Source organism: Colletotrichum karsti (genome assembly GCF_011947395.1).
Source record: "Colletotrichum karsti strain CkLH20 chromosome Unknown Scaffold10, whole genome shotgun sequence".
In the NCBI taxonomy this organism is placed as follows: domain Eukaryota; kingdom Fungi; phylum Ascomycota; class Sordariomycetes; order Glomerellales; family Glomerellaceae; genus Colletotrichum; species Colletotrichum karsti.
Genome location: NW_024065910.1, coordinates 895306 through 909049, shown reverse-complemented (window position 1 = coordinate 909049; position 13744 = coordinate 895306). Strand labels below are relative to the sequence as shown.

The 13744-nt window shown below is 57.9% G+C and overlaps 4 protein-coding genes across 4 annotated transcripts; 1 reads left to right on the top strand and 3 right to left on the bottom strand.

Annotated features, from left to right (window-relative positions):
- Positions 1 to 1148: 1148 nt before the first annotated feature.
- On the bottom strand, positions 1149 to 4622 carry CkaCkLH20_04097 (major facilitator superfamily transporter; the record flags this gene model as incomplete). Its single annotated transcript, XM_038886816.1, has 4 exons — positions 1149 to 1696; positions 1749 to 2528; positions 2582 to 3115; positions 4358 to 4622. 4 exons carry the CDS (start codon positions 4620 to 4622, stop codon positions 1149 to 1151), a joined length of 2127 nt encoding a protein of 708 aa, XP_038748066.1.
- Positions 4623 to 5627: 1005 nt separating this feature from the next.
- On the top strand, positions 5628 to 8677 carry CkaCkLH20_04096 (glutamate carboxypeptidase; the record flags this gene model as incomplete). Its single annotated transcript, XM_038886815.1, has 4 exons — positions 5628 to 5728; positions 6142 to 6502; positions 6555 to 8487; positions 8568 to 8677. 4 exons carry the CDS (start codon positions 5628 to 5630, stop codon positions 8675 to 8677), a joined length of 2505 nt encoding a protein of 834 aa, XP_038748065.1.
- A 357-nt stretch (positions 8678 to 9034) lies between these two features.
- Positions 9035 to 10297, bottom strand: CkaCkLH20_04095 (uncharacterized protein; the record flags this gene model as incomplete). Its single annotated transcript, XM_038886814.1, has 3 exons — positions 9035 to 9603; positions 9691 to 10069; positions 10253 to 10297. 3 exons carry the CDS (start codon positions 10295 to 10297, stop codon positions 9035 to 9037), a joined length of 993 nt encoding a protein of 330 aa, XP_038748064.1.
- A 1103-nt stretch (positions 10298 to 11400) lies between these two features.
- Positions 11401 to 12762, bottom strand: CkaCkLH20_04094 (SH3 domain-containing protein; the record flags this gene model as incomplete). The annotated part of the gene is made up of 1 exon (XM_038886813.1): positions 11401 to 12762. The coding sequence occupies one exon, from the start codon at positions 12760 to 12762 to the stop codon at positions 11401 to 11403; it is 1362 nt and encodes a 453-aa protein (XP_038748063.1).
- Positions 12763 to 13744: the final 982 nt, after the last annotated feature.

The following is a 13744-nucleotide window of genomic DNA, read 5'->3' as shown; positions in this document are numbered from 1 at the left end:
TACCCATGGAAGCGATGCCGTCTTTGATGAACTCCTCCATGGTATTTAAATATCCCCAGACCCCTTACCACAACTGCCTTTGTCCTTGTTTCCCTTGAACGCCGCTCTTCCATCTCAAATACCAGTACTTCCATTTAGTCTCAATGAACCCGCAATCCCACCCGTTTCTCTACGTCCTACCCAACAGAGTAATGACCGATGTCATATCACCCAGAATACCAGTCCGGAACATCTCAATATCGAACCCAACACAATTTGGGCAGCACATCTCTGGACGTGACGTGGAAACTGCCGACAATCCCGCTCCCAACTGGCTGACGAGCCAGCCCGCGTCGCCGCCATGACTGTTATCGCAACAGACAAAGGACGAACAGGTCAGCCGCGATGGAAATCGTCGAGGAACTGCACGAGCGCTGCTATCGTGAACTGTTCCGTAGTTCGGGAAGTACGTATCGACTTCTAGTGATGACGAAGTGGGAGTCCAACAACCGCTGGGACATGTTGATCCTAAAGTTGCCGCAGCACCCGTAAGCCTCCGCAGATGGCCTTTATAAGTTCGGCTTAGTTGTGTTACGCATCCTGCATATTTCAGAGACGTCGAAAGTAGATTCCGGTATGAGACGGACTAGATGGAGTCCTTGACTTTCGCCAACTGTAGTAAATCGAGGTTGAATCAGTTTCATCTTCTCGGCTCCTCAAGACGAAAGTCATATTGACTTGAGGGACGTTACTTATGGATTCTGAAATCGCGCGAGAAACATACCCCGCAACACGTATTTTAGACAAGATGTTTGTGATATTAAGCAGCCAGAACCGCACGCATCTACCTGCTACACTCGTGTATGTGTATATGCATATATGCCCGCCAAAAATAACAAATGCTTTTGATGACCCATGATGAGAACCTTAAACCGGCGAACAAAGAATCCCGAGATGCTGAGCGCCTGCAATGACGGACGTTTCGAGTCCGAGGTAACAAACTTGATGCCGGAAAAACCACACAGCTCAAAAACCTAAACGATACGACGAATGACCCGATAACAGATCATTAACATGGCCGGCCGTATCTCATATCAATCGTTTCGAAAAGTAGCAGCATCGCTCACAGAAACCGCTTATACCACACCAGTCGAATCATCCAACTCATCTTACGAACGCGACGACGACACGGCGTCGTACCCCGCCGCGGCCCCGTTCCTGGCAAGCAGAGGCTCCGTCTCGCTCTCGCTCCCGCTCCGCCCGCTGCCCGAGGCCTCGCCGCTGCTCTCGCTGGTCGTCGTCTCGCTGTCGTCCTCGTCCTCGTCGTCGTCGTCGCTCGCGTCGGGCGACTGCGTCAGCGCGTCGTTGTCGACGAGCATGTAGATGGGCACGGCGCCGATGACGGCGGTGAGGGCGAGGAACCAGTACGCGGCGATGATGTAGCCCTTGCCGACGCCCCAGGAGAAGGCGGCGCCGGCGGCGGCGGGCCCGAAGGCGCGGCCGAAGCCGGAGAACATGGTGGCGAAGCCGTTGAGGGTGCCGAGGATGCGGAGGGAGGAGGCCGAGTTGGTGAGGAGGATGGTCATGCAGGGGAAGCCGATGATGACGGCGAAGGCCTTGACGAACATGACGACCATCAGGGCGGCGTACCGGCCGGCGTTGGATTCGAAGAGGACGGTGTACGGGGTCAGGAGGTAGACGACGGGGAAGGTCAGGGCTGGGAGCGTGTTAGCTGGTGGTGGATTGTAGATTTGGGGGAATGAACGTACCGCATGCGCGGAAGCAGCGCAGAGTTCCGAAGTAGTTGCACAGAGGGGGGAAGACGAAGAACTGAATGACGCCGCAGGTGATGCCGTAGATGGTGAAGATGGTGCCGATGCGGTCTGATCCGAGACCGAAGCCGCCGGAGAACTGGAACGGGAGGTGCGTGTTCTCTGAAGTGTGCTCTTGCTTGGGGTAGTTGAGGAAGACCGGCAGAACCTGGTCAAACGCCACGGAGTGCAGCGCGAGGAAGGTGTAGCAGAGCAAGTTGATAGTTGTCTGCGCCGTGAAGACCTCCTTCATGCTGGGCGCCTCGAGGGGCTGCTTGTTGTCCTCGAGCGCATGAGCGGGAGGCTTGAGGCTCGTCGGGACGAGTGGGGCCGTGGCCTCGCCATCGACGAAGGATGCGCGGCGGGCGCGAGTGTTGGCATGTCGGCGGGAGCGGGAGCGTCTGAACGGCCGCGTCAGACGCTCACCCATGAGCAGACCCCAGTCGGGCTTGTGGCGTTTGCTCTCGAGGGTCTCCTTGAGGAAGAAGGTGGCGGTCGCTACCGAGACGAGGAAGAAGACGGCGGCAAGGAGGTTCGGGAGGGCGAAGGGGTAGGCCGTGAAGTACCAGCTGTCGCCGAAGACGGAGGGGAAGCGGTCGGCAGGTTTGGCGAAGAAGCCTCCGAAGGCTGGGCCGAAAATGCTGCCGACGGACCAGACGAGGGGCATAATTGAGAACGCGCGCGGTTGGAGTTCCTTCTCGGTGACCATTTCCGCGACCATTGTACGAATGATTCCGACTGAGGGATGATATTAGCAGCTTGGCGGCATTTGCGCGGCGAGATACACTCACCATTTCCGTTGCCGCCTCCCATAATAGCTCGCACGGTGATGGCCATCGGCAAACTGGTGGACATGCCCCAGACGACGAAGAGAATCATGGTAGAAACGAGGCCGGTGATAATTGTCGGTTTCCTTCCAAAGCGATCGGACGCCCTGCCCCACGGCACCGCGGTGACGCTCTGGGCTAACGAGAAGACGGCGGATGTGATACCGGCCCATTTCGCGACCTCATTCTGCTCGATACCGAAACTCTTGATCATTTCTGGCAGGTATGGAAAGACGGAGGTCAGGGCGAGGGGTTCGGCGAATCGAGCAATGGCTGTGATTATGTTAGCCAAACAGCCAAGGACAAGGTTGAAAGATACCTCGAACGAAGGTTTCGTGATGCATGTGATGTCGCGCGCAGGCGCATTGGCGATTTCAACGTCTTCTCCAACCGCCTTGGGCTTGGGAATGTAGTCGACGAGGTCCACGTGGTGGTTCACATTGATCAGGCAGCTCGGAAGATCAGGACCAGTTCCATGCGTCGCATTTCGAATGTAGGCTGAGGGGACAGTATGTTTTGGCTAAGGACAGGCGGCCGCGGGCGACATGATGCGAAATATCCAACCGTCCGTTCCCTCTTGATTCCAGCCAAAGCAGTCCACCAAATCTACTTCAGAGCTCCCGACGCCGTGTTGTGCCCGTTGTTCTGACTGTAGGCACTTGCCTGGCACCGACTGACTGCGCGCGCAGAGTTGGGGCAGTTAAAGACATTCAATCGCAGTGACAAGTGTTGAAAAGCCGGGGGTTTCTTACCCAGAATGGCCAGTTGCTTCGAGGGCAACTTTGGCTTTGCTGATTTCGCCATCTTCGAATTCGAATTAAGGGTCAACGGTCTTGAAAGACTCGGTGCGGAGAGAATTCACACGAAAGTCGCAAGGATGGAAGTCGCGGGTTGGAGTCCTTGAGCAATAAGTGATCGACCCGGATGGTAGGTAACTCAAGCTCGGCGCTGGATCCTTGGTGACGTAGCAGTCTTCTTCTGTCTACAATTTGCGAGGCCGGGAAAAGAGAAAAATGGCAGACGCAAGCAGCCGAGGAAAGCCAACGCTTTTAAAAAGCAGAAAAAAAGAGTTGGAGAGAGGGGAGTCACAAGAAGAGATGGAAAAGACGGTTCGTCAAGCGCAAACAAAAAATAACAGACCCAACGGCAAAGATCCACTCCCCAGTCTTACCGTAGTCTTGTCCTTGTCTGCAGGCTCGCGGCTGCACTGCGCCGGACAGGGAATAGCGTGGGTAATGTATTTCATGTATCCGCAGTCATCCGCCCACCCCAGCTTCCAGCTTTCCTGCAGCTTTCGAGCCCCGTGAGGGAGTGTGGGAAGCGGGCAGGAAGGAGACTCGACCATTAGATTTTTCCTCAGCGCCGATCCCCGCCCATGCTGCTGACGGGAAGTATTCCATTCAGAGGCGATTACTGGCTGGGAAAAGGGTGTGCGATTTGGTACGAGTTTTGTCATGTATCCGTGGAGGGGCGATATCTTGGGGCGGGCCCCGGGGAACGGCCTCTCGCCTCGCCTCCCGGGGATTAGTTGCTAGCTGAGAGGGCCGGCTGGAGGTGGGCATTCCCGCCTACCTTGCCGTACCGTACCCTCACTTGGCGCTCACTATCACTAACAAGTATCTTCATGTGTAGGTTGATTATCTTAGCGCATCAGCGCCACTGTCAACGGCGTGCTCGATGACGGAGTTGGTGAGCGCGAACCGCGAGGGAAGTAAGTCGATATGCATTGCTGCGGTTGACAGAAGATGGGATGACCGTGGGCATCGAGTGTCTCGGATATGAACAGGCCAGATACGTTTTGGGTGCTGGACGAGTTGAGTTGTAGGGGACGCTGGTTCGGCTTGCGCGGTGCCCTGTGTTGTTGCCAGTTGGCCGCAGCAATGGCAATGCGTCCGACACCATCATCATGGCTTCCCTGCTGCTGCTGGCCCGGCCGGTCGAGGCTTTTTTGCGGTGCGGGTACGGGCGGTCGGGAGATGCGCGACGGGACTGCGACAAGGGCCATCAGGATGTGTTGGAGGTGGAGGGATTGGTGGTGCTCCTCCGCCTACCTTACTGCGAGTGACAGACAGTGTTGCAGCTTGCTTTACGGCGTCAGGTCCGTTGTCGGCAGAAACTTTTGGTCGTTGGAGTCGGTGAGGGTGTGCAGGAAACGGCAGGGGTCCTCGCTGTAGACCGGGTGGTGGTGCGCCTCAAAGGCAAACTGATTTTTGGATGAAGAAAAGTTGCACCGCGGGCTGCCATGACGTCCAGCTTTCCCATGTGGGGGGCCTCTTTTCCCGGCGGCGACTGGCCGACTTCGCCGAAGCCGGGGCCGAACGTCGGGGTGGCTTGCAGGAGGAACTGAGCAGCTGGACATTTCAAGTGTTGCTGAATAATCTTCACGGGCCCATTGGGTGCACAGGGAATACCCTTTCGCTCGGATGGCCAACGCAACATCGGCATGAATCTGAACATGCGAATCCCTCAAGACATGTGCTGTCTGCTTCGGTGTCACTGAAGAAAGACATTCTCACCGCCCATACGAGAGAGTCGATTTCGCACGTTTCGTGAGAGAGACTCAGGACCGGAGAGTGGTGGTTGCCAGGAAGCGGACAGGGAAGAAAAAATTCACTGGAAAAGAGTCCACCCAATCAATTGCGTGATCACCGGGTGCTGGCCGACGCATCCAGTCAGGAGACGAAGGGCATGTCTCTGGTGTGCGACTCTGTTGACTCGGGCAGGGCGGCAAAGGCGTTCCCCTAAACGAAGGCTAAGACCGGATGATGTAGCACCATCTATCTGCGATGACGATGGATCGAGTTCAGCCTTTCTGGGGTGCGTCTAATCACGGCCCTCTGTCATCTAGCCTTTGGATCGCGCGCAGTAAGACGGTCGATGCGCCGTCACGGGATGGGTTTTGAGGCCGTGTCTCGCAAGATAAGCAGACAGGATAAACTGGGCCGAACGGATGTGTGGAAGAGGACTGTTATCTCCAGTCGCCGGCTCAAGAATCGGCACCGGACCGCCGATGACCCGCAAAATCCCCTCCCCGCAGGTCGCTTCGCCTGTCGCCCCGAAAGAGGAAGGAGGCCAAGCGCTCCCAGCTGGTGCCGGGCCGTACGCAATCAGGTCTGCGTCTGTGGGCAGGCGGCGGCAGCCGATCGGCAAAACGGTTGCCCATTGACGCTGATAACATCGACGAAGCACGCAATGCCTTCGTCAACTTCAACTCTGTTTCAACGACACCTCTGGCAAAAGGCGCAGAGATAATTGCAACTTTTCGGTGACGGTTTTCTGTGCATTGGCAAAATGGCACGAGAGTAAGTCACTCAGCCTTCCCAGGTCCTCGTGCGACGTGAGAGATAGCTCCAGCTCCCTCTGGTGCCTGAAGCTAGTGTGGCTGGCGCGCGATGATGCAACCGGGCGCACCCAGGTAGTTCCGTCGTCACCTCAGCCACACGTGCACCCGCGTCTCATCATGCCTATTCCCTCTCTTTCTCCTCGGCCTCATGTTGCCCAGAATCGGCTGACATCAGTCACAGAAAGCGCTACTCCGACAAAATGGCTCATGAGCGGACGCCGCTGATCACCAACGTGTACGTTGGTGCGCCGCGCCCTCGTTACCAGAACAATGTGGTCCGGAGATTTTGCACGATTGCGCTCTCATCTATGCTCATCTTCTGGTCCATATTCTTCGTAGTTGCGCTCTTCGTCGACGACCCGCCTCGTCACCATCATCACCACCACCATGGCTGGTCCTTATCCAGCAGCTTGAACCGTGCGCCGATTACACACGAGGAGGTTCAGAAGATCCTGTTTGAGGTGCCTTCATCTGAGAAGGCCGAGGAGTGGAGCAGGTACTACACTGCCGGCCCTCATCTGGCAGGCCAAAACTACTCACAGGTAGGTCTCATTCCATTATGATAACCTCTCAGTAACTCACTGTGTTATACAGGCTCTGTGGACCAAGGAGAAGTGGGAATCGTGGGGCGTTCAGTCTGAGATCGTCTCCTACGATGTCTACCTCAACTACCCCGTCGACCACAGCCTCTCATTGCTGTCCAAGTCCAAGGATGAGGAAGCATCTGACTGGAAGGTCGAGTTCAAGGCCGCCCTCGAGGAGGACGTTCTCGAAGAAGACCCCTCCTCCGGCCTGCCCAACCGTGTGCCCACCTTCCACGGCTATTCCGCGTCGGGCAACGTGACCGGCTCCTTCGTCTTCGTCAACTACGGCACGTACCAGGACTACGAGGACCTCGTCAAGGCCAACGTCAGCCTCGAGGGCAAGATCGCCATCGCAAAGTATGGCGGCATCTTCCGCGGCCTTAAGGTCAAGCGTGCGCAGGAGCTCGGCATGATCGGTGCCCTGCTGTACAGCGATCCCGGTGACGACGGCAAGGTTACCGAGGAGAACGGCTACGAGGCCTACCCCAACGGCCCCGCTCGCCACCCGAGCGCCGTCCAGCGCGGAAGCGCCCAGTTCCTGAGCGTGCGGCCCGGCGACCCCTCGACTCCCGGCTACCCCTCCAAGCCCGGCGCCCCCCGTGCCCCTGTCGACGACGCCACTCCTTCCATCCCGTCCATCCCCATCTCCTACGCCGATGCCATCCCCATCCTGAAGGCCTTGAACGGCCACGGCCCATCCATCAAGGACTTCAACAAGTACTGGAACCGCAACCTCGGACTCTCTTACAAGGGCGTCGACTACAACATCGGCCCCAGCCCCGACAACGTCGTCCTCAACCTCTACAACGAGCAAAACTACACCACGACCCCGCTCTGGAACGTCATCGGCATCGTCAACGGCACCATCCCCAACGAGGTCGTCGTCGTCGGCAACCACCGCGACGCCTGGATCGCCGGCGGCGCCGGCGACCCCAACAGCGGCTCCTCCGTCCTGAACGAGGTCATCCGCGGCGTCGGCGTCGCCGTCGCCTCCGGCTGGAAGCCCACCCGCACCATCGTCTTCGCCTCCTGGGACGGCGAGGAGTACTCCCTCATCGGCAGCACCGAGTGGGTCGAGGAGTACCTCCCCTGGCTCTCCCAGGCCACCGTCGCCTACGTCAACGTCGACGTCGGCGTCCGGGGCCCCCACTTCAGCTCCTCCGCCGCGCCCCTCCTCCACCGCGTCCTCCGCGACGTCACCCACCTCGTCCCCTCCCCCAACCAGACCGTCCCCGGCCAGACCGTCGGCGACGTCTGGAACGGCCGCATCAGTACCATGGGTTCCGGCTCCGACTTCACCGCCTTCCAGGACTACGCCGGCATCCCCTCCATCGACATGGGCTTCGGCGGCGAGAACGACGAGGCCGTCTACCAGTACCACTCCAACTACGACTCCTTCCACTGGATGGAGACCTTCGGCGACCCCGGCTTCGTCTACCACCGCACCATGGCCCAGATCCTCGGCCTCGTCGTCGCCGAGCTCTCCAACGTCCCCGTCATCCGCTTCAACGCCACCGACTACGCCGACGCCCTCGACGCCTACGTCGACCAGGTCGAGGCCAAGCTCGCCGCCGCCGCGGAACCCGCCTCCGACGAGGAGCTCTTCAGGCTGCGCGCCAGCGTCGCCGTCCCCGACGCCGAGGCCACGGGCTCGCCCTCGCAGTTCCGCGCCTCCCTGCAGGTCCTGCGCACCTCCATCGCCGCCCTCCGCGAGAAGTCCGTCGAGCTCGACGCCACCGCCGGCTGGGTCGACTACGAGCTCAAGTCCGACATCCCCTGGTGGAACATCATCCGCAAGGTCAAGCTCGGCCTCGCCTTCGTCCGCGTCAACAGGAGCTACAAGAACTTTGAGCGCAACTTCCTCTACCCCGGCGGCCTGGACAGCCGCAGCTGGTTCAAGCACGTCGTTTTCGCGCCCGGTCTGTGGACCGGCTATGCTGGAGGTGAGTCTTACTTCCCCCCGTTCTCCCGGTTACGTCGTTTGTGATTCAGAAAAGAAAAGCATGCTAACGCCGCAAAACAGCCGTTTACCCCGGTCTCCAGGAGAGCATCGACGCCAAGGACTATGTCAACGCCCTCAAGTGGTCCGGCATCGTTAACGAGTGCGTTGCCTCTGCGACCAAGAGCATCTAAAGTCGAGTTGTGTTCATGTCATGCAGACCTGAAACTCTCATCTAGTTTGAATTTCCGAGATATTGTAGGATCGAATGTGTTGTATGATACTCGATAGCATAGCCACGCACTCAAATGACTAGCGCCATCCTCACAGGTGAACTGCTGCTTTTGTGAATGTTCACGTTCATCTTCACGTGGATATAGCAAACAACACGCATCGGAGCATATGTAAGGAAACAGGAGTATTGAGACGCACGCGCAACACCCTTCCAATATAGGCGGTCATGAACAGGCTGAATAAAGATCTATGCTTCTATCGCCTTGCTATTCGTACAGCACATTCCTCCTCTTCAACTCCCCAAAGTCTGAAACCGTCTAGAACTTGTAAACCTGGTCGGGCTTGTATCCCAGCTCCTTCAGGATACCGACGAGCTCGCCCTGGTCCTTGGGGCTCTTCTTGTTCCCGGAGACGGCGTTCATCAGGCCGGGCGGGCCGCAGACGAAGACCTTGATGTTCTCGTTCTTGGGCTCGGGGAGCACCTGCTTGAGCAGCTCCTTGCTGATGTAGCCCTTGTTGCCGGCCCACTCCTTGGGGGGGTCGTCGAGGACGTAGAAGGCGCGGAAGCGCTGGGGGTACGTGTTCTCGAGCTCGGCGAACTCCTTCTTGAGCAGGATGTCGGCCTCGGTGACGTTGCCGAAGACGAGCGTGACCTTGGTCTTGTCGTCCGGGTTGCTGAAGATGGCGCGCGCGAGCTGGTACATCGGGGTGATGCCGGTGCCGCCGGCGACGAGGGCGATGTGCTCGTGCTTGTTGGCGGACCAGGGGTACTTGGGCAGCGGGCCCTTGAAGTCGAGGCGCTGGCCGGGCGTCATGTCGTGCATGTGCGTCGACATGGGGCCGTTGGGGTACTTCTTGACGAGGAGGTCGAGGTAGCCCTTGGCGTCTGTTGTTCGGCGTGTTAGTCTCATCCTCATCAACCGATCGTCACTATTCGTGAGAACCCAAAAGAAACGAAGAAAAAGGTACTCACCCTCGTCAGAGATGGGGGTGTAAGGCCTCAACGTAGCCTTCTCGTCCTCGGGACCCTTGTACTTCGTCAGGAGGGCGCTGGCGACGTTGAGTCCCGAAACCATGTCGTCCTCGGGCAGCTTGAAGCGGAACTTCTTGGTGTTGTGGTTGACGTTCTCGACGGCCTCGAGCTGGAGCGAGACGAAACCCTGGTCGCCTCCCGTCAGGGCCTTCTTGGGCGCGACGCCCACGGCGGCCTCGGCCTTCTGCACCGCCGCGGCGGGGGCGCCGGAGCCCGAGAGGAAGTAGTACGCACCACCGGCGACGGCGGCCGCCGCGCCGGCGTAGAGGGCCGTGTTGGAGGAGGCCTTTGCGGGCTCGGTCGCGAAGCGGCGGGCTTGCTGTGTCGCGGGGAAGAGGGGTTCTGGTTAGCTTCGGTTGTTTTTGGTCTGTAGGGTGGAGGGCGCGCGTGGTGTGATGATGTCCAATGCGAAGCCACCAAAACATCCGTCCATCCGTCCCGCCCGTTTTCACGGCGGGGGGAAACCCCCAAATCGCAAGAAAGCACGAATGACGAAACTCACCATCTTGAGGGGCTGCGCAGCCCGGAGGGCGGATCGTGCGAACATTTTGAGGGATCAATTGGCGATATTCAAAGTCAATTGAGAGATCTGGAGTTTGTCGGGGTGAAAAAGTGCTCGACTCAGGAACAGGCGGAGAGACGGGAGCTTGGGTGATTTGCATCCGAGTCGGAAGGGAGCTCTCTCTGCGCGGGCGGGCGGCCGGTGGATGACGTACAAGGTCACGTGAAGCGCACCTCACTCTACCCGGTTCCCCCGATCCCCGCCGAATTTGCTGAATGACGGGACAACCGCGCGGCAAGGCCCCCGGACCGGCGCTGAGTGCGAAAAACCGGGGGGATTTCTAAGCAGAGCTGACGGTCCGGTTGGACGTTTTGTGACGACAGTATGGCGCGAGACTTGTGTTATTTGATCTACCTAGCCTAGGTATCTGTAGACCGACGTCCGTTAGCGTTTTGAGCTACTACACACCTATTCAATACCTAGTATATATCTTGGAATATTCATGGCCTGGGCGGGAAATGATATCCAAAGGAGGGAATGCTTAGATGAGCTCTCGATGACTTGAAGAAGAGGTGAGTTACAGAAGCAAGCATCTGGAGTGAAGCACTCAGAATGAACGCTGATGACTACGATAAAGACGTTCGCATACAGCAACAACAGGAATAACAACAAGGAAAATGGTGGCAACTCTGAACTTTTAAAGTGACTTCTTGACTGGGCCTGGTAGGGTTGGTCCTCAGATGAGGCAATTGGGGTCTCCCGATATATTATATACAGCAAACAGCTTGTTGCTGAGAGCCTAGCTAAAATAGCACTTCCTCACAGCCATCCCGCAGCTTGAACCGGGTATTCGAGCGCGGCATCCAGTCCCCCGCGTAAAACCTGATGCATCCTCCAGTTTCCTTTTCCCCGTACTCTGGCATCCAAGTTACACGCTGAAAGCGACCGACCAGGGGCTCCTCTCTTTATTGTCTCCCGAAATACATCTGTGCGCCTCTTGAATCGTCAAACCGGAAATAAGAAACGCTCCTCCCTGACGTCCCTCATAGTACATGATTCATGACTGGTTCTTCGAGGGGGAGAACCTGCCAAACAAGAACTCAATTGAAGCTTTCGAGTCCGCGGCGGCTAACGTTCGTTTTCGGGTATCACCGTTCTGTTTCCATGGCGTCGGGATCAGCGGGTTTCTCGCTGGGAGTCTTGGCCTTTGGCGTGCTCGATCGATCCACCGACTTTTCCTCGGCTGTTTCCTCGGTTGTCGCCTCCATCAAGGGGACGGTCTGAGAGTCGCTCTTCTTCGCGGTCGTATCTTGGCTACCGCGGCGCATGATGCCGACGTCTTGGTGCGAGGCCAAGGTGGGTGTGTTTGCTTGGCTACCACCTCTCTGGCCGTGGTAATGAACCACTTGCGGCGGGGGCTGGCCGGCCTGGATTCCCAATTGTTGTGTTGGGTAAGGGTCCAGATCTTTGCTCGAGGTCGAGAAGGTTGACACTACAGGTTGATGGTAACCGTTAGAGGATTGACTTCCTGTCGGGGTATGACCGTAGGTGAGATGCTCCGCTTGCGTGGGCGTGCCGACATCGTTGGGGGAAGTTGAGCCCTCACCCAGGTTTCCAGTGAGACTATTCATACCGCCTTCGATATCTCGTAGCAAACGAACGTATTCCTCCGGCACTAGCCCACTCTCTTGAGTTTTGGGATCTTCGGCCACAAGCCAGCCTTGACCGTGGCGGTACGAGACCCAAATAATCTGGCCCTCAACTAGGGGCAATTCGTTTTCGTTTTCTCTTTCAAAGTCGAAGAGGGCGACGGCCTTTCCGTGCATCTCCTCATCAGGCGACGTGATGGTGAATTGGTAGTCTCGCGAGTATCGAGACTGATCTTCGTCGCGAAAGCCGGGAGATGATGCGGAGCTCGAAGCATCGGAGAACTCATGTTCGGCATATTGTCGTGGGGGCAGGTCACCCAACTGGTATGCGTGGCTTGAATGTCTCGCATCGTCGGGCGGGTAGGTGACATATTCCCCGCCTGGCCCATTCGCTTCCCCTCCTTGGTTCAAGTAATACCTTTCGCTACCGTCGCCGCTGGTGCCGACATAGTAGCCGCGTTCTCTCTCATATTGCGCCGCATGCAAAATATCGCCGTCGTCGCGAGCTCTTGTTCTTCCAGTTCCCAAAGCCGCCGAGGATGACTTGTGCTTACGGTGTCGCGAGCTGACCACGGGGCTAGCCAGATCCTCATCCTCGCTCCAGGGCGGCCCATCCGCGAATTGGACGGAGGGGAGGTCGTGGTGTCTGCCGAAGCCGTCAGGTCCCCATGCGCCGGTATCCCAACTCATTTTGGTCTCCCAGACGGCGGGAGGGTCGGACAGGCGGCGCGACTCGCTGAGGGGAGTGCTGAGGCCGGAAGCAGGATGCGACGGCTCTGGCGGGGGACCGTAGTGCATGGGGTGCATTATGGGATAGGCGAAATCGCGCACCAAGGTGTAGGTTAAGCTCGAGGGAAACATCGGAAATATGTGCGAAGGGGGTCGCGAACGCGACGGGACAGAGCCCGTCGAGTATTGCGACAGGCGATTCTTTGAAGCGTGCGACATTGGTCTCGGGGCTGTCGAGCGTCGGCTGGGAGGAGATGTTATTAGCGGCGGTAGTGAGCGGTGATTCGGGTTTGTTGACGGAGAGGCTGCTGCAGGTGGGGATGTCGCGGGCGAGGAGCTTTGGGACAGGAGCGTTGTCATCCTGAGAATATCGAAGTCGACGGGGAGCCAGCAGAAGGATGACGGACACCCGATTCGCGGATCCTGGGGCGTCGTGTGTCACCAAGCCAACTGGTGCTCAGTAGAACAATCGGCGGCGGCGGTCGCGAGAATTGAGAGGAACAATGATTGGTAAAATTCGATGGCAAGCCACGGCAGCGACTTGGAAGGCTTGCGCAGGTGTGTTATCGTGAAGTCGTGCGGCGCTGGACAGCAACCAAGTGGTAGTGGGTTGGGTCGGGCAACGCAAGGCAAGGCAACCGGGGGCGCCGAGGGTGTCGTGAATCGAGCAGATGGAAGACGAACAGGGTTTTGTGGAAAGAAATCGAGCGGTCGCAGCAACAAGACTAAGACTGGCTCGATGGGTGTCGCAAAAAACGAAAGTCGTCGCACGCGACGCTGAGGATTGAAATTGAGTAAGGAGCGTCAAGAACTTAAAAGGCAGTCGACGCGGCCGATTAATTCAGGTCGCGGGGTCGCTCGACGTGCGACAAGAGGTGGGTTTTTTGGAGAAGGGAGAGAAGAAGACGTTTGGTGGGATGAGAGGAAGGGCGATGGCAACAAAAAGAAGAAGATGAAGAAGCGGGAACAGACCGAGAAGGAGCAGGAGGTGAAGTTGGGAATAATCCGTTTAGGTTCGCCGGCTCTGGTCTGCCTCTCTCGGCCTCCAGTCTGCTGCCTCTGCCTCTCTACCTTTGAGGAGGTGGTGGTGGTGGTGCTGGTGGTGCTGGGCAGC